Here is a 19,749-nt window from a genome sequence, read left to right on the forward strand (position 1 = left end):
CTTTTGCAAAACTGCAATTTTAACATTGTCTTCATCATTTTCTTTGAAACTCAACAGAAAAAAATAAAATAAAACTCACCAAAAATGTCTTTGCTGTTCTTTCCACCGTTCCAACAATCACTAGCCCTGATTTAGTTTAAATAAACCCTTTATTCACAGAGTTAGATGTGAAAATGTTTTGGCTATATATGTTGTTGCTCCCCGCTGCTTCTGTTTCGCTCCTCTACTGATGTTTTTACATCTAAGGCAGTGAATTAAAGAATTATTTCAACCAAACCAGAGTTGGTGATTGTTGGAGCAGTGGAAAGACAAGCCTATATGTTTTTGGTGAGCTTTATTTTGTTTCTGTCAAGTTTGAATAAAGATAATGATTACAATGTTAAATAAACATTTTGTAAAGGGAGTTTGGTTAGTTTGGCAGGAGCAATAAAACATACCTTAGTATCTCTGTTGGGTCCTTTCCTTAATTTTGTCAGACACTTAGAATAACAATCTGAGCCTGACAGTACAAAAAAGCACTTTGAGTGTACTTGCACAATTGCCCCAAAGGAATACATTGTAGCTCAGTTTCATTTCTTACAATACTGGATCAGTTTCAAAGATTGTTGTCCCCATTACTAGTGTAGACACAAAAACATAGGAAAATAGGGTCCAGCTTTGAAAATGATTAGTTATCCCTTAACAATCTTGCACAGACACATATTGCACTTGCAGCATATTCATTTCAAAAGCAGTGGTTTGGAGAGCTTCTCTTCGTGTCTGGAAGTTAGGACAGATTCAAGCGAAGCAAATGGAGATCAGGAGGGTCCTTGATCCTTTCCCATCAGTGGCGTAACATCCAGACTGTGTTGCTGTCTCCTGTTTTAGACATCCATGTATCTGCAGATGGCCCAGGCCAGAGGAAGGGCTAGCCGCGCAGCTGATCCCAGCGCGGTGCACGAGACACTTGGATTAAAGGTGCGATGTGGGCCCTGTCTGCACCGCAGCCCTGCATACTGCCTGGGCTCGTGGTCACAAGCAGCATGCTCCCTCTTTTTGTGTCTGAGCACATTTTGTCACCACCACCTTTAACTCGGTCATCGTTTATCTCCATAACATTTGGCATGCATCTCTTCCAGTCAGTGCACAGCCTTAAAATCTTGAGTCATGTGGTATTGCATTTAATTTTATTTCATTGTTTCTCACATGTTTCACCTACATTTTCTTTGTGTGAGCCTCATTGTCTGAGCATCCTTTCATATGCGTCATTGTCCTTTTTGTGCTTTGCATTTGTGTTAAATGTCATGTTTTGCATGAGAGCTGGGTTATCAAGTGGAAACGGCTTCTCAGGCTGCTTAAAAATTATGTTGACTTTTGCTAGGCACAAATTTAATTAAAAGGGCTTTCACGGCTGTTCAATGCATGGCATATTCATTTTTATTTAGCATATATTTAGCATTTATTTAATCACAGCTACCCGAATCATCCATCCTGCTTATCTTAGACAACACAGGATGTCCCACCCCATCAGTCCTTCACCCCACCGAGCCCTCCACCTTCTGTAGGAATGTGGTGCAGTCGCTCCCACAGAGGCGGCGGGACTAGTCAGCATCTGACCCACTCCCACAGCAGGCTCTGTTAGCCCAGAGCAAACACCAGCCATCTGTAGCCAACTAGCTGCGTAGTACAGGAAATAAAAGAGCCACATACTTGAACATGCCTCCACTGTTTGAGCTCTCCAAGCACTTTGAAACGCAGACTTTTGAAGGACATAAGGGCTTTAGGTGAAGTGGGACGCTTTGAAAATGTTGCAAGTTTTTTCTTTTTTTAATATGTTGCAACTTTTCTGAAGGGTCATATTTTACAGCGGGGTTGTAAAAACATGTTCAGGGCGCACTTTCCCTCTGGTACACATAAATGTTTGTGACCTTTTTTACACGTCAACATCTGGCATGGCTGGGAGAGGGCTGCCAGCACCTACTGATTTCCACAAGTGGTGATTTTAATCAAAGATGAGTAGGGAATTGCACAAGGGTGTGTGTATGATCCAATGAAGCGAGTTTGGCACAGTGCCCTGCTTTAGTGCTGATGGACAGTGACAGAGATGTCTCCATCTCTGCGCCCGTCGGGAGTGAAAAACGGGGATTGGACACGCTCTGGTCTGCGAGGCGGAGCTACGGGACATGTCATCGCATGCCACTGCTTCATTTTCCCCCACTCTCATACGCAAATTCCTGCCAATCACTTTTCAGTGTTTGCGTGCAGGGATGCCACGAGCAGTGAGCATCCGTCATCCAGCCTGCATCCCAGGTTTGTTTTCACTGTGCTGGATTACAGGTGTCAGCAGTAGGCCTTCACAGCCATGGGCACCGAGAGGCTGAGAGATATTTGGCATGCAGCTTATTATGCCGAGAGAAGCGGCCCACGACACATTGTTTTCCGCAGCAGAGTGGCATAGAGATGGATTAGAAATTCCTTGCTTTCCCCGCATGTATTTTTCTGTATGAACGCACGCTCATTATTCTAATACTTCATCCCCCATCAGGCCGTATGGGTCCCACAGGAGTCAGAGGGAGCACATTCGCTGCCTCATTTTCCCTACACAAGGGAATCACAGTGACAAGATGAAGAGTGCTGAATTTATTGCCATCTCCATGTGATTTTTCCATTTCAGGAAGAGATCTTCCATTTGGAGCCGGGCAAAGTGGAATCTGGGAAGGGAAAGTGCTCCTATGACCCGAAGCTCAACAGCGTGTCAGCTTTGATCAGTGAGTATCATCTGGGTTTGGTCACACGAGGGCGTAGGCATGGGTACAGTCTGGCCCAGCGGTCTTCATAGCAATGACGGTGTCATTCCCATATGGATTCTTCATCTTTTATCTCTTGTTTCTTTATATGGCCTTCTCTCCGCTCGCGATTTATATTTTTGGCAAACTTTGTTAACAGAAAATATTTTTATCATCTGCCATCAAAGAAGAAGTCAAGAAGGTCAGGCCAAGTGTCCTTTCCATCCTGCCCCTATTTCCCACAGTGAACTGCACAGTGTAATACGCCTAATCATTGTATCCTAAGGAACTTTCCTTGTTTTGGGGTGGGGGGGGCACATTAATATGTCCCTATGAATATTTGAATCCCTCACTGGGGAATTAGAGGCTTCCAATCAAAACACTTAAGACATGTTGGGAAAACGCTTCAGTGCTTGTATTACCACTTGAAAAGTAAATGTTTTTTATTCCCATCTTTACTTCCCATGGACCCCGAAGCATTTGCACACGTGTGAAAGGTTAAATCCAGTATTTTTAAACCTGGGTCCTATTTATACATATTTTAGGTCTAAATGACTAATAGGTACAAAGAGTATTGGAATAGGTCCAGTCAGTTGCCTCAGCAGGCAGCTAAGAAATGGGCTGCAATGTAATCCTTATTGGCAAATGCGCCAACCAAAGTATATCCACTTTTTCAGTGCTTGTTTTGTCACCTACAAACTCAGATTATTGTTCTAACTCTCTGACAACTTTATACAAAGGATCCCTACAGAGATAGACCTAATCAGACAGCCCTTCTATCAATCTGACTTTGACAAAAACAGTGATTTTACCAGAACGTGGGAGTTGCTGGTCTGCCACAACCAGAGTTGTAGACAACCAAAGCAATACAAGTTGTGACCAAGACCAGAGTTGTTCTTATATTACCCATTTAGACCCCAAAATATGTAAAAAAGAAAGTAGGGTTTTAAAAATACAAAAATTACCTTTCAATGGTCAAATAATCATAAAGAAAATCATATCATGAAGGAAAAACCACTGTTCATCCCTCCAGTGAGATCTGGTGGGAGAATCAATGCCATTGAAGTTGTTCTGGGCGCTTATGGTGGCCCAACACCTTACTAAGACACTTAATGTTGTTTTTTTTTCCTGTAGTTTACCCCCCATTGGGCAATAACCTGTGTATAATGTTTGAGGAAAATCATTGTACCAAAATATCAAAAATAAGTGAGGTCATCCATGAGGATGGAGGTGTATTTCTACTTCATTCTCTATCCACCCTGTTATAGTGTCCATGTAACACATTTCTGTCTGGATACTGTAGCTTATCATCTGTTTTAGCATTCATGAAGGCAGTGTCCTCTGTCCCTTTGCCCAAGGTCACTTAGTCAGGTCCAGACCACACAGTTGCCACCAGTGAAAAGCGATCTTCTCTCTGTGGGGTGAGACAGCGGGTGTAAATCACTGGCACTGCTTTCCCACATTAGCGCAGTGCCAGCTGACCAGTATGGATCCAGTACTGTCATCCAAGATGGATTTACCTCCCACTTCCACCAGTTAGCATCATACAAGGGGCACTGTAGTTAGTGTTGATAAGGATTAAGAACCCCGTACCACAACAACAGATTTACCGTTGACCACTGACTGCTCAGCTCTCCACCACATTAGACACCCCGTCATCCGTGGACATTTTAATGATACATCATCAATCTCCATAGAGCGCAGCCGAGAACCATGACATTGAATATAATGGTGGTAGGACAGTGTTTTTTGTTTCCTCTGCTCCACCTCCTGCTGCGTCCTCACTCCATCTCAGGGAGCTTTGACAGTCACACCTGCTCTCCAGTGGGGCCCTTACAGCAGCTGGAGAACCAACACCTTGCCTTCCTGTGGCTTAACAAGGCTGTTGTATACATTTGTCAGTCTGCACACATGGATGTGCTCATATTTTAGGTCTTTATGGAGTGAGCATGAAGGCTGTTTCAGGAAGCTTGAGCACTGGTTTCTGTAACAATTAATTTTACATGTCCCTTAAATTCTTACTGGTTTCTTCAAAAGTTTTCTGGAAAGAAGGGATAAAGAATATAAGATAACACCAAATTCAAGGAAAACAGGAGCAGTAAATATAGTAAATAACCGTATATTAGTTTTAAATTGTAAGAAGAGAACTAAAAGAGAAGCAGAAATGTTAAAACAGGAGGTAACTAATAGAGATCCGTTGTAACCAAAGCTTTGGTTATTATTATTAAATGAATTGGCTATATTTGTCAGTTATTATACTTGTGAGCAGACAATTATATAACCAATTGTTTGGATTCAAGGGAATTACGTGTAAAGGGATTGATTAAGTAAACTTCATTCATATAGCACATTTAATTTTCATTATTTTCATTAAAAAGAGAATAATAACAATAATACTGATTCCAGAATGAAGGTTTTACCCACAAAGTGTGAGAAAAAAGAGAATAAAATGAGTATTTATTCTAAGTATAGTGAGGACACCTTCATTTGATGATCTAAGGGATCTGTGTGTATTCAGTGAGCATGTCAATGACATAGAAAGAGGCTAAGCCATTCAGAGCACCAAAGTTTTTGGCATGCTCACAAGGTTTACCAACAAGGGAGTTAACAAAGAGTGAATCTAGTGCCTCAAAGCCTTGGGAGCTACTAAAAGAATCCTTGCATCCCTGAATCATTGCATCCAATGCATGATGTCATTCACTGGGCTTAGGCAGTTGGCAGAAACAGATAGCAGGCTATAACTGTGTGTCATCAGCATATGATTGACATAAAATGTTGCATTGCTGAATGATGGACCCAAGTTGGAGCATATACAAATTAAACAGGAGTGGATCAAGGACTGACCCTTGAGGGACTCCAGATGGAAATTCAAAGCTGCCAGTAGAAACAGAGAAAGATCCTCCAGTAATATGAGCAGAAAGCCAATTTAGAGCTGTGCCTCTCAGGCCCAAACAGCATTGAAGGTGCTGAAAAGGAATTGGTCAAAAGTATCAAGGGTGGCATTGAGTACCAGGGTAACTGAAATCTATGGTGGTCTGGACCAAGGCAGTTTCTAAAACCAGGTTGGTAAACAATCTTTGCAAGAATTTTCCCCAAGAATATAAGGTTTGAGATTGGTCTGTAGTTCTGAAGAAAAATATATCAATATTTTTTTCCAACAGCGGTGTTACATTATAAACAGTTTATCTACTCTAACGCAAGTTAACATGTCCAACTAACTAGCTCACTATCTACAGTAGTAACCAGTGTTATTTCCAAAGTCAGCCAGGGAAATCCATGGTAGTTGGCTTGAAATAAGAAGCACTGAATGTAAAGCTTACAAGGCATTGCAACAGCAACTAATGGGTTTGGTGAATACCCATTTTGATGAAATAGCATGGTACAGTTTCTTTATCAGGTCCTTTGTAGGACACTTTAAGAAGCAATAGGACCCATGAAATAAAGTCTTATCCAGCGTTTTTCAGCCTTTCGAGGGTTGATAACTTGCACTTTTAGTTACAGTATCATCTACTCATCATCCATTTTGTGTCTAAATGAAAACAAAACTGTAGATGATGAATTTGTTATGCTGAGCTTCTCCGTCCTCAGTTCTGAGATGCTGGGTTCTAAATATACTTGAATATTTGAAATAAAAGCCTTGGTGTTTTGTGCCAAGGGTGGTGCTGGAATAATGTCAGACTAGAGGAATTTCACTAAACTGAACTGTTTTCTCTCTTTCTCAGATGGTGAACTGTATGCTGGGGTCTATGTTGATTTTATGGGAACAGACTCTGCCATTTTCCGTACTTTGGGGACAAAGACTGCCATGCGAACAGATCAGTACAACTCCAGATGGTTAAATGGTAACTGTCCTATTTAGCTTTCATCCAGCCTGTGCAGATTTCCTGCATGATTTTTTCAATATACAGTCCAAACAGAGTTCCAACTATGTAGCTGAAATGTAAAGACTCTGGTTTGTATGCTTAGAATCCCTCACTAAGTGATAAACAGGAAATGCCGACAGTTTACAAAAGGTTTCAGCCAGATGTTTCCCCAAATTTATCCTGCAATCTAAACATCTCATCACCTCTTTTCTCCACAGACCCCACTTTTGTCCACGTACACCTCATCCCTGACAGCGCGGAAAGAAATGACGACAAGTTGTACTTCTTCTTCCGGGAGAAGTCGTCAGAGATGGGCCAGAGTCCTGTGACCCAGTCTCGTATAGGACGCATCTGCCTGGTGTGTACACAGCGAGAGGCGTGTTTGTTTAGTGGTGTAAACATAATGAAAAGAAAACCTGCAGCGATATGAAAAACAGGCCCGAGTCTCCTGAGGCGAGTCACCCGCTGTGTTTGAATGTTTACGGGCACAGAAGTATTTGGCCAACGCTGATGTGCTGGAATCCACATGTGTCTTTAACCTTCCTGTCTACAATGCATCCCTCTGTCTGTGCGATTGCCCTCTGACCTCTGACCCCTTGATCTTCTGACCTCCTCTCCCTGGTAGTCCTAAAACACTTGAAGCTTTTAGTGTACATGGCAGCGAAGCACTCACTGCCCTTAAAAACACTCTCTTTTAGAGTCCTTTTTCAGTCAAACTAGACTTCCTCCAGAAAAAGCCTGTGAGCTCTAGAAATACAAAGTTAGCTGAGCAGCAACAACAAATAACAACAAATGTTCCTGGAAAATTTAAAGGACATCATATAGGCTGGGAGGCACCAACAAGGATTAATTTTAAAACCTGATTAAATCATGGTTTAACTTTAAATTATGTTACACCAAACATTAAAACTAGCTCAAAATTAAGAAAGATTCATTTAAACCTCAACTTAGTTTTTATTCTTAATCTAGATTAAATTTAATTCATTTGCACCAAAACTTTAATCAAAACTAAATGTGATCCAGCATTAATGTTGCATTAATTACACCGATAACATGTCTGCCTTTTGAGATGGATTGACCAAAAATACAAAGTTAACGGACAGACTAAGACTAAAGCGGTCTGCCAGGTGCTGCCAGTCGGTCTCTTTTTCATTACTGTGCTGTTGTCCATTTTTCAATCTTCTATTTTTTGGCCATATTGTCTAATTAATTTGGCGAATTGAGTTTTTTTTCAGGGGAAATTAGAGCTTCTCTGCCATCAGAATTAGGCTAGGCTAACTACTTTTTACTACTTTTTAGCTGGCTAACAAATAATTTAGCATTGTCTGAACTGTTTAGCTAGCTAGCAAACAATCTAGTGTTTAGTTAACTTTTTATCTAGCTAACAAACAATATAACACTTTGTTAAGGAATACAGAGCTGTTTCCCTCCTCTTTTCTACTTCCTATGTCAAACTCAGTTCAATTGTGGCAAGCAGGAATCTCCATACTGATTAAAAAAATAATTAAGTTCCTTGAAGAAAGTTAAGGGACCAACTAAAACTAAAGCCAGTTGCTTCCAGGCAGTTAACAGTTAATGGTTAGCAGTTAAGTTAACAGTTTTCACCCCTCTTCTAAATTTACCAGATCCAGACAGCACAGATTTATTTGTCTATTCATTTATTTATGTATTTAATTTGATTTTAGTCTATTTAATTTTGGTTTACATCAATAAAGTTGGATTTACTAAGCAGAGTTTTAAATTGTGCAACACAGCTCTGCTCAACTTTAGTCCTGGATTTATTCATTTTAAATATAATTTTATGACACTCTGATTGAACTAAGATTAAATTAATCTTTGTTGTTGCAACCTAGTGATAGTGTTTATACACTGTGAGAGTGATAGTATGTTTCCCTTATGGGCTTACGTGCATGTTTGAGCATCACAGCGGGCGTATGAGCACGGGTATGAGTGAGAAAATGTGGCGTACGTGTGCTCGACGCCTCAGCTGTTCGGCATTGTATTTATTTGAAGGGGTCAGGCGCTGACCCAGCACACAAACACTCATCCCCCTCTCAGTGGGCTCTGCCGCGGCCTCCAGAGACCCGGTCCTGTCATTCTTACTTCGACACACACATCTGGATACTCTTACTGCCATTCTCCGCACCCAAAAAAATACAGCCAGCCGTATATTGTAATTACACTGGAAATTATGAAAACATTTCATCTGCCAAAATGCGATTAATCAGAAGTGCATAAAGAATGTGAAGGCTACAAATGAAATATTAAAATACGTACGCTTCCTCATCAAAGTGAGACATCCTCTAAAGATGCTGATTATGGAGGAAGACTCTAAAGCACATACTGGTCTCAGCTCATTCTTACTGGGATGGATTCTGGCCTCGCTCCACCACAGATGGAAGAGTCTAAATAGGAGGAGACAGTGTTTACCATCTCACCCACCCCTCCCTCCTTTTCAGCTCCCTGGCTTTGCAAAGCAGCATGTACTGTATAGTGTGTTTGTGTGTGTGTGTGTGTGTGTGTGTGTGTGTGTGTGTGTGTGTGTGTGTGTGTGGGTGGCTCCACCTGGGTTTGTTTTCAGTAGGAAGACAGCGGAGGATGTGAGTTTGAGTGATGGAGGAACTATTCTCTGTCTCCACCCTCTCTTAAATTCAGAATGATGATGGGGGGCACTGCTGTCTGGTCAACAAGTGGAGCACCTTCCTGAAGGCCAGGCTCATCTGCTCGGTGCCAGGGGCCGACGGCATGGAGACGCACTTTGATGAGCTCCGTGAGTACAAAGACCTTGAGATTCTGCTGTGGTTCCTTTCAGTATTTCAGTCGAGGTGATAATCCTCAGGTTACCTGGTGGAGGCGGGGGGATGTTGTATAGACTTCCTTCCTTCCTTCCTTTCAATCAAACATGCTGTCGGCCTAGTGATGTCCTCTGATTTTTCTGTAGGTGGTACCTCACTGGTCTTTTGCCAGATTACATCCTACACATTGAGAGCTGCAACAATTATTTTCATTATTAATTAATATGCAGATTATTGTCTCTTTTGAAGCTATAATATGTAGCATTTGCACATTAAAATGTTTTAAAACACCAGACATGTTATATATTTTGTTTATTGCCAAATGTTATCAATTTTAAAATGCAGGGAAATCCATAATTTATTCAATGTAATGCTGATATGAAACATTATGTCAATCTGTGACATGGAGTAGCAAAATTCCAAAAAATTGTTTCCAAACAGATTAGTATTTCTTATACATCCTGTAAAAGTTTTATTAGCCAAGAACTTTTGTTACACTCATTTTTTTTTTAAAGAAACTAAATCTCTCCTTTGTGTCGTTAATCATTTTGACAGTAGGTATCAAATGGCAAAGGAAAAAGGACAAAAATGACATGACAGGATTTATTTCAGACGTATTCATTTTCAGGTTCCTGTCATGTATGATCACGTCTGAAATATTAAGTAGAGGACAGGCGACTGCAGTTTCTACCGCAGCACCTGCCAAGAGTGTACTTGTGCAAACACACTCCAGACCTCAGCACTCGGCCCATATGGCAGCCCACTCCCATCATATGGCCCATATACAGCAAACTGTAATGGGAATGACACACATAATCCCACCACTGTAGTTGTCATCTTCTTTCAAGATGTCTTAAACAAAAGTGTCTGTTTTTTTGTGTGTGTGAGGGGGTGGCCTGATGGTGGCGGATCAGATCACCGAGCAGGAATGTCTGTGGCTGTGAGACTGTTAGCCTCTTTCTCTTTTTGTCTCACTGGTTTAAAATAGACAGAAAGGGGACTGATGCGTGAGGCTACTGTTGCTCTTGAACTAATCTCAAGAATGAAATGTGCCATGCCTGTTGAATCCGATGATAGTCTTTTGTCTCTTTATCTGCCTGACACATTCCTTGCTTTTATCTCAACCTGCCTGCGGTTCTAAAAGCACTGCCGTGTTGTTACAGGTGACATTTATTTTATCCCTCTTTGGAGGACTGAAAAAGTGGCACCCACACTTGAAAACTCTGTGGCCTTTTCGTGTGTGTGCAGCCACTTCATCCAAATGATGTGAGAGTGGTCCTGAGTGGAAATGGACTCACTTTGCCTTTACAAACTGTCTTTACTGGTCAGGTCAGTGCTGTGAGGAGAGGTTCTGTACAGAGAGTTGGAGAGTCGTCAGTGTCTGATTATGATTTTAAGGATATTGCTTGAATAAAGCTCTAAATATGTAGTGGAACAGGCTGGTTGAATGACTGAGGACAAGCATGACAGGGTAGACATGCCCATAGAGAAGGAAAGACCGCACATGTCAGTTTGCAGAGCAGCCGTCCCTGCCAAGGACTCCTAGAGGGGACAGTAAATTGGATGTGATGGAGTTTCATGCTAATGGCTTCACATTTACTGTCTAGTTTGAATGTTTATAAAGCTCTCTTGATGGACAGTTTGTCTTTACAGACAAAAGTGGAAATTTTAGAAATTTACAAGGGCAAATTGGAATTCAACTACTGCACAGTGAATGTAGGTCAATAAAGGAATAGTTGGACAATTAGTGCAATCTGCTTATTCGCTTTCTTGCTGGTGTTCAACACCATTCTTGTGACTGCATGGTCAATATGAAGCTCCTACCAGGAGACAGACTGTAGATTGGAGACAGGGGAAATAGTTGAGAGTCCTGCACGGGTCCAGTTTAGCAAACCCACATCCACCCGCAACCAGCAAAGTGGTGTAATAACACCGACCCGTTATCTGCAAATATCTCCAAGTCAAATCCAGGGCCACCCTGACCCATTAATATAAGACCCACAACCCAACCCAGGAATAAACAACGCCACTCACTTGCCACTCACTGCACCTGTGCTCCTGCAATGTGTTTCCTCAGTGACAGTGTGTCTAGCTTGCAACTAAAAGCTAATTCTTTTTGGAACATTTTACAAGCAGCAAAGCCACTGACCATGTTATTCTGGCAGTCTCTGATCACAACAAATTTCTATCAAACGTTCAACGTGGCCTTCAACAATTTATTGTTCACAATTTGATATTCATCACTGGCTATTTTTGCCTCTGTGTCATCGGTGATATCCCATTATTTGACCAGATGTGAATGTTGCGGTTCAGCGGTTGTCATAGGCTTTCACAATAAAACAATCCTGGGGGGCAGATTTGGTTTCATAGTACCAACTGATTTAAATGTTGAAAAACACTGCAGAATAATTTTCATTGCTAATTCATTCATTTTTCCCCATGCCCATACCTGTAAAATTAAAGAAATTTAATTTTTAGCGCTTGAACAACTTTTTTGTTGTTGGTATTCACCTGACTCAGACCAAGACTCTGAAACACCTAGCCGGACTACATCTAATGGTAACAAAATCAACTTTGAACTATTTCAGAAGCTTGCTTAACTCAAGCTAATCAGCCTGATGAATATGGATTGTTTAAGCTGTAAAAAAAAAAAAGTGTGAAAATGCCAGTGTTTGCCAAGAAACGAGTCCAGGAAGTCACTGCACCTGACCGAGAAATATTCTAGCATCTAACTTTCCACAAAACCACAATCACTTTACTTGTAATCGACTCTTAAGGTGCTGGAAGGTGAATGTTTTGAGCTGGGTTGTCCATTTTCCTCTGTTTCTAGTATTCATGTGAAGCTATGCTAAATAGGTGCTGGCTATAACATAATATTTATGTGAGTGGTATTAATCTTGTCATCAAATTCTTGCCAAGAAAACCAATAAGCATATTTCCCCAAACTACTTCTTTAAGAGTCTACATACATACAGCATGTAGTAATGAGGCACTGTAGATGTATTACACTGCACAGCTGAAGCTTGTTTCAAGCCAGGACAAGTTCAGAAAGATCACTCAGCCACGCTTGAGTGAGAAGATTCGTAAACTTTCCCCCTGTTCTTTAAGAGTTTTAATAAAACAACTCTCCAAGTCATTACTGAGAGGTTTGTTGTTGTCCAGACCAGCTGTATTCCTGGCATAGTAGTCTTATGTAGAAAGACATTATGGCAAAGCACGCCTGAGACCTGGGGAGTTTTTGCAGTTGGAATAGGTAGTACTTTTTGGCTTCTACTTGACAACTGGCTTGGCTGACAACTTTGCACTAAATTGAGCCACAATGATTTTAAACACTGTGTTAAATGCTTTTTTTTTTACTCAATAACATACAAAGATAGAGAGAACCTCCTGCATTTTAGATGTGGAGTGCTTTAAAACAAGCCTATAATCAATAGCTAGAGAGATGAAAAGGCAGAGAGCAAGAAAAAAGAGACAAAGAAGGAGAGACACTAAGAGGAACGGACAGCAGATTTCTTTTTAAAAAAAAACACAAAGGTTGATCAAGTAGAAAATGAAAGCTTCTTTGAGGAAATGGGATATATGGCGGCTGAGATTTTATTGCCATACAAGCATAGGAAACAGTTGTGGAATCTGGATCCTTTCCTAGTTGTTATTAACACACGAGATCCCCTGGAGCTAAGTCATCACTGCCCTGTCAGGATAGCTTTTATTGCAAATCACACTGCGTTTCTTCCCCCCGTGTTTTCCTGAAGCCTTGATCTGTTTTTAGCGACTGTCCATGATAGCTCTCTCTTGGCCTCAGTGGTGTCTTGTCTTGCATATACGCACATTTGCGTGTTCTCGCGTGCAAATCGCCCTTTTTCTGCAGTACAACAGCTGTATGTCATGACAAGGATCATCTGTTGTGTGACACCCGTGACAGCCCGTTGTGCTGCGCCCATGCTAACCCAGGACCGCTTCACTGCTCTGGCTGTGGCAGCTGCAGAAGATGGCATGGTGGTGTGTGTGTGTGTGTGTGTGTGTGTGTGTTTGTGTGTGTGTGTGTGTGTGTGTAAAAGGGTGTGACTTTGGGGAATTTGGTAGCTACTGAGAAATAAGGACAATGTGCCTGCTATCTCTCAGCTTTATCCCTTTCTGCAGGAATGAGCTCACGGCTGTAGACAGTCCCCAGAGGAAGACTTGACTGTACAGACTCACTAATGTGAACAGGACCAGAGCCCAGCAGTTCAGACTCAAACACAGTGTTCACCCCCCATGTATCATTGTGTCTGTGGAGCAGCCTGACACTCTGAGAAATAAGGGTTCCAAAAGGGTTCTCCCTGAAGGGATAAGTTTCTAGCCAGAATCATTTGCTTATGAAGAACCCTTTTTTGAAGTAATGGTTTGTCAAGGGTTCTTTCTAAGACTACCCTTTTCATCCAAATAACTCCCTTCTTAAAGGATTATTGAAATCCTTGAAGAACTTTTTAGTCAAAGGTTCTTTGTATCATAATATAAAATGATTCTTGGTAGAACCCCCTGGATGGCTTCTAGATGAAACCCTTGGAAGTTTAAATGGTTCTTGGCAGAACTCCCTTCATAGGTTCCTAGGTAAAAACCTTAAAATATAAAAGGGCTCTTGGTAGAACTGCATTTGTGTGTTCCTGGTAAAGCCCTTGGAATATAAAAAGTTCTTGGCAGAATCCCTTGGGTGGGTTCAGGATAAAACTCATTGGGTTCTAGAGAAAACACCGTTTATAAAAAGGTTCTTGGTAGAACTCAGCTGAACCGACACTGAGAAGGTGGAAAGGGTCTGGATAGATCAAGGGTTTTAGGTGGAGCTGTTACACCATATAGGGGTTCTCTGTAGAACTTCTCATTGGGGCTTCTGAGTGAAACCAGTCACAGATGGTCCTACATATAACCATCTATGTTGGGTTCTAAGAAAAACTCCAGGCCTTTTTCCACCAACATAGAACCAGCCCTGTTCCAGTTCAAGCACCTAATTTTGAAGCGTTCTAAGCATTTCCGCGAAAAATAAACTAGTTCAGAACCTGAAGAGTTGTTAAACAGTTAGAACCAAAAAAGAGAAGGTTTTCCGTGGGAACCAAAGTCTGGCGTGTCATATTCTCCAGGTTCTTGCACATTGTGCAGTCCTTTCTTGATCATATCCTTAATTACAAAGGTTCTAGTCAAAAATTGTGTAAATGAGGGCTGGTTCACTACAAAGCACCAAAGATCTTGAATGTAACCATTTCAAGAACAATAGCTTATTAAGAGAAAAGGGCCCTGAAATTATTACAAGGGGGATGTTTATAGAAGGTCCTACCAGGTACCAAAAAGGTTTTCCAGTGGGGACAAGTTGAAGAACACTTTATGGTTTTAACTAGCACCTTTATTTCTAGGAGTGTACATGGGACTACAAGTGAATAAAATCTGAATTGTTATACTTTTTTGCATCGATCAGTTCTCCTTCTGTTTCCACACTTTCTGACCTCTAACAGTCCATATTTTTAGCTTGATCCCTCCGTCTCCTGCTTGTTGACTCTCTCAACAATCACGCCTTTATTCTGCGGTCATTTCCCTGCACAAATAGGTTGGGAGCACATTCTCCGTTTTGTGCCGAAGGCCCTCGTCCTATTGTTGGCAACGAACATGCCTCCTGGGACGAGTATTTAGGTCAGGTACCAAACAGGAGAGAGACTTATCACCCATCACATGTTTAGCTCCTCTTTATTTGTTGCTGTGGACCCTTCTTCAGTATCAACAAAAGGATCATCTAAATCAGGCAGTGTCCAATGTCAGAGCCCTGTAGGACAGAGTATGTGAGCGTCCGTGATTTAGAGACCTCCACAATTGGCTTAAGAGTATATGATGCAGTTGTCCTTTGGGAGAGACGAGATATTTCCTTTCCCTCTGAGTGGAAGACATGAACTATGGATGCAAGAAGAGAGACTCTCACCACATCATGTTTAAATTGTCTGTCTCCTCAGGAACAGTCTCAGGTGGTTCAGCAATCATGTTGTTCCAGTCTAGACTGTGGAGAACGGACCAGACTGTTTGGTTTTACTGCTCGACTGTTAAATATCATCACTCCAGTGCTTGGATTGAATTGCTTCGTTTAGGATGGTTTGGTGATAAAGCCTCTCAGGGTTCAGTTTCGATGTGTTATCTTGTCAATAAAACCTTCACCTTACATGTCCTTCCTGAGGATATTGTTTAGTTTCCTGTTGCACAAAGTCGATTGCTCTGCTTTAACACTCACTGTTTCCCTTGGCAGGATATGAGAATGACAGGAGGGCTGTCTGGATGGAAGAGAGTCACTTTTTTACCTCTCATTATTCCTACTCGTCAATCAGCTAAATTTTTTTTACATTCTTTTAGCTTATTTAGCTACACTAGCGATGTAATCATGAATATATTAAGGGACAGCTGGATACAGCATTGGAGGCAGGCTTCCATTTGCAGGGGTTGTGAAATGTATCCACTGTTTTCAGCTGCTTCTTTCACAGTGTAAGCATATGGGAAAAAGTTGCTGATGGCCACCGTCAAAGTTTGGCACATTTCCTTAGGGCCTGTGTGTAACTCTCGGGATATAAATGTTGGTCTGCCGGTCGGTCAGTTTTCAGTTAAATGTATTGATACCAATTTGTTATACCCATTCATTCATTTGTGCCATGAATAAGTCAAAATTTTCATTTTCCCAGTACTTTTTCACCAAATACTTGCCAAATCATTAAAATTCCATCAGCCTTAGCTGTATTTATTTTTTTTTTTGATAGCGCTAATTAGCAAATATTAGCTTGCTAAAATGCTAAATTAAGATGTTTAAAATGATTAAACACTGTACCCCCTGAGCAGTATGTCAGCCTTGTAATTATTAGCATGTTAGCATGCTGACATTATCATTTAGCTTGAAACACTACTGTGCTTATGTACAGAAAAGTTGACTGTAGACTACTTTATATCATAAAACTTTTATTTTCTTACCAATGTCCATACTCTGTAGTGTCCATCATCTTCAATAAGTTTTCCACAAGTTAAAACAAATACAGCCACAATGTTTTCCAAGCTCAGTCAAAAACTGTTGTTCTTTCCCAGTAGCAACACCTGTGATTACAGACATGAACTTAAATTTCCTGTGGCCAGACTTGGCCTTGACCGTACACCTCCTAGTGCTTGGAGGACTATTATATTTAAACGCAAATCAAATACATGTCTCCGACACACCAGCACCTATTGCTTATGAACTACAGTGGGCAAGCTGAAGCCACTTAGATTCACTCAAACACTTAATAAGCATCACCAAATTTCTCACATGAACACCTGACCTTTATTCTTTTAATGCAATTATGGATTTCAGGGACTCTCAACAAAGACACAACATGAGATCCCACTTTGCTCATTATCTAAATCCAGTCATGGGTTCTGTGTGTTTTCAACAGAGATGAAGGTTCAGCTTAGTGCATCAGTCCTCCATCAGGGAGGTGCAGCCTAAAGGTCTGGCTGGCTAGGAGAGGCTGGATCGACTGAAAGCTGTGTAAATATTAGTAAAGAAGAGTGCTTGTGCTGTGGAGCGTGATGTTTCCTTCACCCATTCTGTTTGTACTGACATGATTTTCTCTTTTCTCTAACAGGGGATGTTTACATACAGCCAACACAGGACACAAAAAACCCTGTGATATACGGAGTCTTCTCTGTCTCTGGGTTAGTGTACAGCATGTGTAATTGCCTCTGCTTTAACATAAATGGACCATTCGTTCAGTATTTTGTTAGATAAATTGTTTTGTCCTTTTTTTCTTTCTCATCCTTTACTTTCTCTTCACAGCTCTGTCTTCAAAGGCTCAGCAGTTTGTGTCTACTCCATGGCCGACATCCGCATGGTCTTCAACGGACCCTTCGCCCACAAGGAGGGTCCCAATTACCAGTGGGTGGCCTACACAGGGAAGATCCCCTACCCTCGACCCGGCACGGTGGGTTTCGTACGCACAGTGACCCCACACGTGAATCCCACAGCCACTTCTCTCTGACTGAGGCCTCAAATAGAAACCATCTGAACAAGATGCAGGCATCAGCATAACCAGAGTCATAATAATACTGTAAAACAGACTCTCAAATATGCTTTTTTATGTGATGATGTACTCCCCCCCCCCCCCCCGGATTTTGAGCCATGCTCAGAGTTTTAATGTTTCTTTTTCTCTTTCAGTGCCCTGGAGGTACGTTCACCCCCAACATGAAGTCCACTAAGGACTATCCAGATGAAGTGATTAACTTCATGAGGAATCACCCTGCCATGTATAATGCTGTGTACCCAGTACACAAGCGCCCCCTGGTGGTTCGGACTAACGTGGACTATGAGTTCACCACCATCACTGTGGACCAGGTGACAGCTGCAGACGGCAACTATGAAGTGCTCTTCTTAGGAACCGGTAAGTTTTTCATAAACATAAAATCTGATTTTATGAGAGTCTAACACTGATATTGGAATTTTGTTGCTGTTGCCAATTTTCATATTATAGAGTAAAAAATTCTGATATTGATATCAGCCAATATTTGTATACAGAATGAAATATACAGGATATAAAATATATACGTAGAATTTTTTTGCAATAAACTTACATTTACAGGGTACTGAAGCAGTAAGTTGTCACTGGTAATTACAAATAACTATAAATAAAGTAACACAAATAGAACAACAACACACTTGAATTAATCAGTTAATTGTTTTGAATCATTTTTGAATTAAAAAAGTTCCAATTCTCTGATTTCAATATTTCAAATGTGAATATATTCTGGTTTCTGTACTCCTCTATGACAGTAAACTGAATATCTTTGAGTTTGGGCACTATCTTGGGATTTGGGAAACACTGATCAGCATTTCTTTTTACAATTTTCTGACATTTTATAGACCAAACAACTAATTGATTAATCAGGGGACAAAATCAACAGATTAATCGATACTAAAAAATAATTGTTAGTTGCAGCTCTGAAAGGATCAAACAGTTGAATGAAGATAAAAAAAATGAAAACTATCTGCATTTTGTTTTATAAAAAGAGGTTTTCAAATCGGTGCATATTGAACAACATATATGCTGATACCGATATATACCGATTTAGCTGTAATTGGGCAATATCAGGTAAATAATCTTTTTAATCTTTTCCAATATATCACTCGGGCTCTAATTGTCTGTCCTGTTTTTAATTACATCAGGAACCATGTTGAAAATATGAGCTTCATATGTTACATGATATCTTTGGATTGTTTGTTTTCTATATATTCATTTCTATGTATATTTCTACATCCATAAATTAAATCAATCAACCAAATAATTGAATAAAAATAAGACAAGAAGTCAGATTTCTATTTTTGTCTGCTTTTTACAGTCTTCACAGATTTTCTTTTGTTATTTTTAAGTGATTACCATGTATACATGAAATGAGTCTGGGCCCTTTGATCAGAGTCAGAATGGAGAATGACAGTGTCAGTGGGAAGGTGAATAATGGAGGCAAAAATCCCCCCATGGAAATAAATCCCATGTAAGTGGAGGGCTTTTCTCCCCTGCAATCATTTATCATTAAGAGAAAAGCTTTCTCGCCTTTTGTGCTTGAGTGGAAATTTAACCAATCAAAGGGTTTGTACCCTGCTCCATTCACATGAAGTAAACAACAGGAGATTTGTACCTGGAGGGCAGGGGTGGATCATCAGCGGGAGGGAGGGAAAAGAAGCAGGGGGGAGAGAAGAAGAGAAGGAGGAGGAGAGGTGGGGGGTACAGTTAGGATATCCATCACCTTAATCTTGCCCACTGGTGTAAGAGAGATTATCTGTTTGTCTGCATGCCTTGAACCTCTAATGAGGCCCCAGTATGACAGCAGCAGCCACAACACAGCGTGCAGCCCTCACATGTTGCATATGACGCTTCTTAAACTGGCTTCTTTGTTTGTATGTGCATTACGGGGAGGAGACTAATGGGTTTGTGCGCGACGGCAGCCACCGTGGAGGAATGCGCGTCCTTTCAGCTGCTGTCAGAGCCTTTCATTATTGGGGCTCAATGCAGAAGTCATAATAAATCTCAGGTATCCTGCTTGCAGGAACTCTACACAGAAATCAAACATGCCAGAGAAGGCCAGGGAATGTCGTATGGTATCCAGATGAATAAGTCAGGGCTAGAGGATGACAGAAGGGGTTTGTCACGGTGGGTACACTAAGTGGAACGGATCTTCACGTCATTGCGTAAAGGTTAAACCAAAGGGAAACTACGTAACAGAGGTGAGGAGTACAGTGGAGCCTGTTGATAGGAGGATTATCCCTGTTTGGAAGCTGCTGAGAGAATAAAATGAGAATCCAAG

At 41.0% G+C, this 19,749-nt stretch overlaps 1 protein-coding gene across 2 annotated transcripts in view; it reads left to right on the forward strand.

The window, feature by feature from the left end:
• The window catches only part of LOC146331187 (semaphorin-3F-like), an 85,181-nt gene that overhangs the window by 57,498 nt on the left and 7,934 nt on the right, over positions 1 to 19,749 (forward strand). Inside the window, exons 6-13 of one of the 2 annotated variants that reach the window (XM_084727991.1) lie at positions 868 to 957; positions 2,654 to 2,747; positions 6,488 to 6,607; positions 6,847 to 6,986; positions 9,284 to 9,398; positions 17,040 to 17,109; positions 17,231 to 17,375; positions 17,609 to 17,831. In XM_084727991.1, coding sequence (XP_084584117.1) covers positions 868 to 957; positions 2,654 to 2,747; positions 6,488 to 6,607; positions 6,847 to 6,986; positions 9,284 to 9,398; positions 17,040 to 17,109; positions 17,231 to 17,375; positions 17,609 to 17,831 — 997 coding nt within the window. The remainder of the gene's footprint in view (positions 1 to 867; positions 958 to 2,653; positions 2,748 to 6,487; positions 6,608 to 6,846; positions 6,987 to 9,283; positions 9,399 to 17,039; positions 17,110 to 17,230; positions 17,376 to 17,608; positions 17,832 to 19,749) is intronic. The other variant, XM_084728000.1, reaches the window with a different exon arrangement.

The sequence above is a fragment of the Lutjanus erythropterus genome, chromosome 2 (genome assembly GCF_056507025.1).
Source record: "Lutjanus erythropterus isolate fLutEry1 chromosome 2, fLutEry1.hap2, whole genome shotgun sequence".
Lineage (NCBI taxonomy): Eukaryota > Metazoa > Chordata > Actinopteri > Lutjaniformes > Lutjanidae > Lutjanus > Lutjanus erythropterus.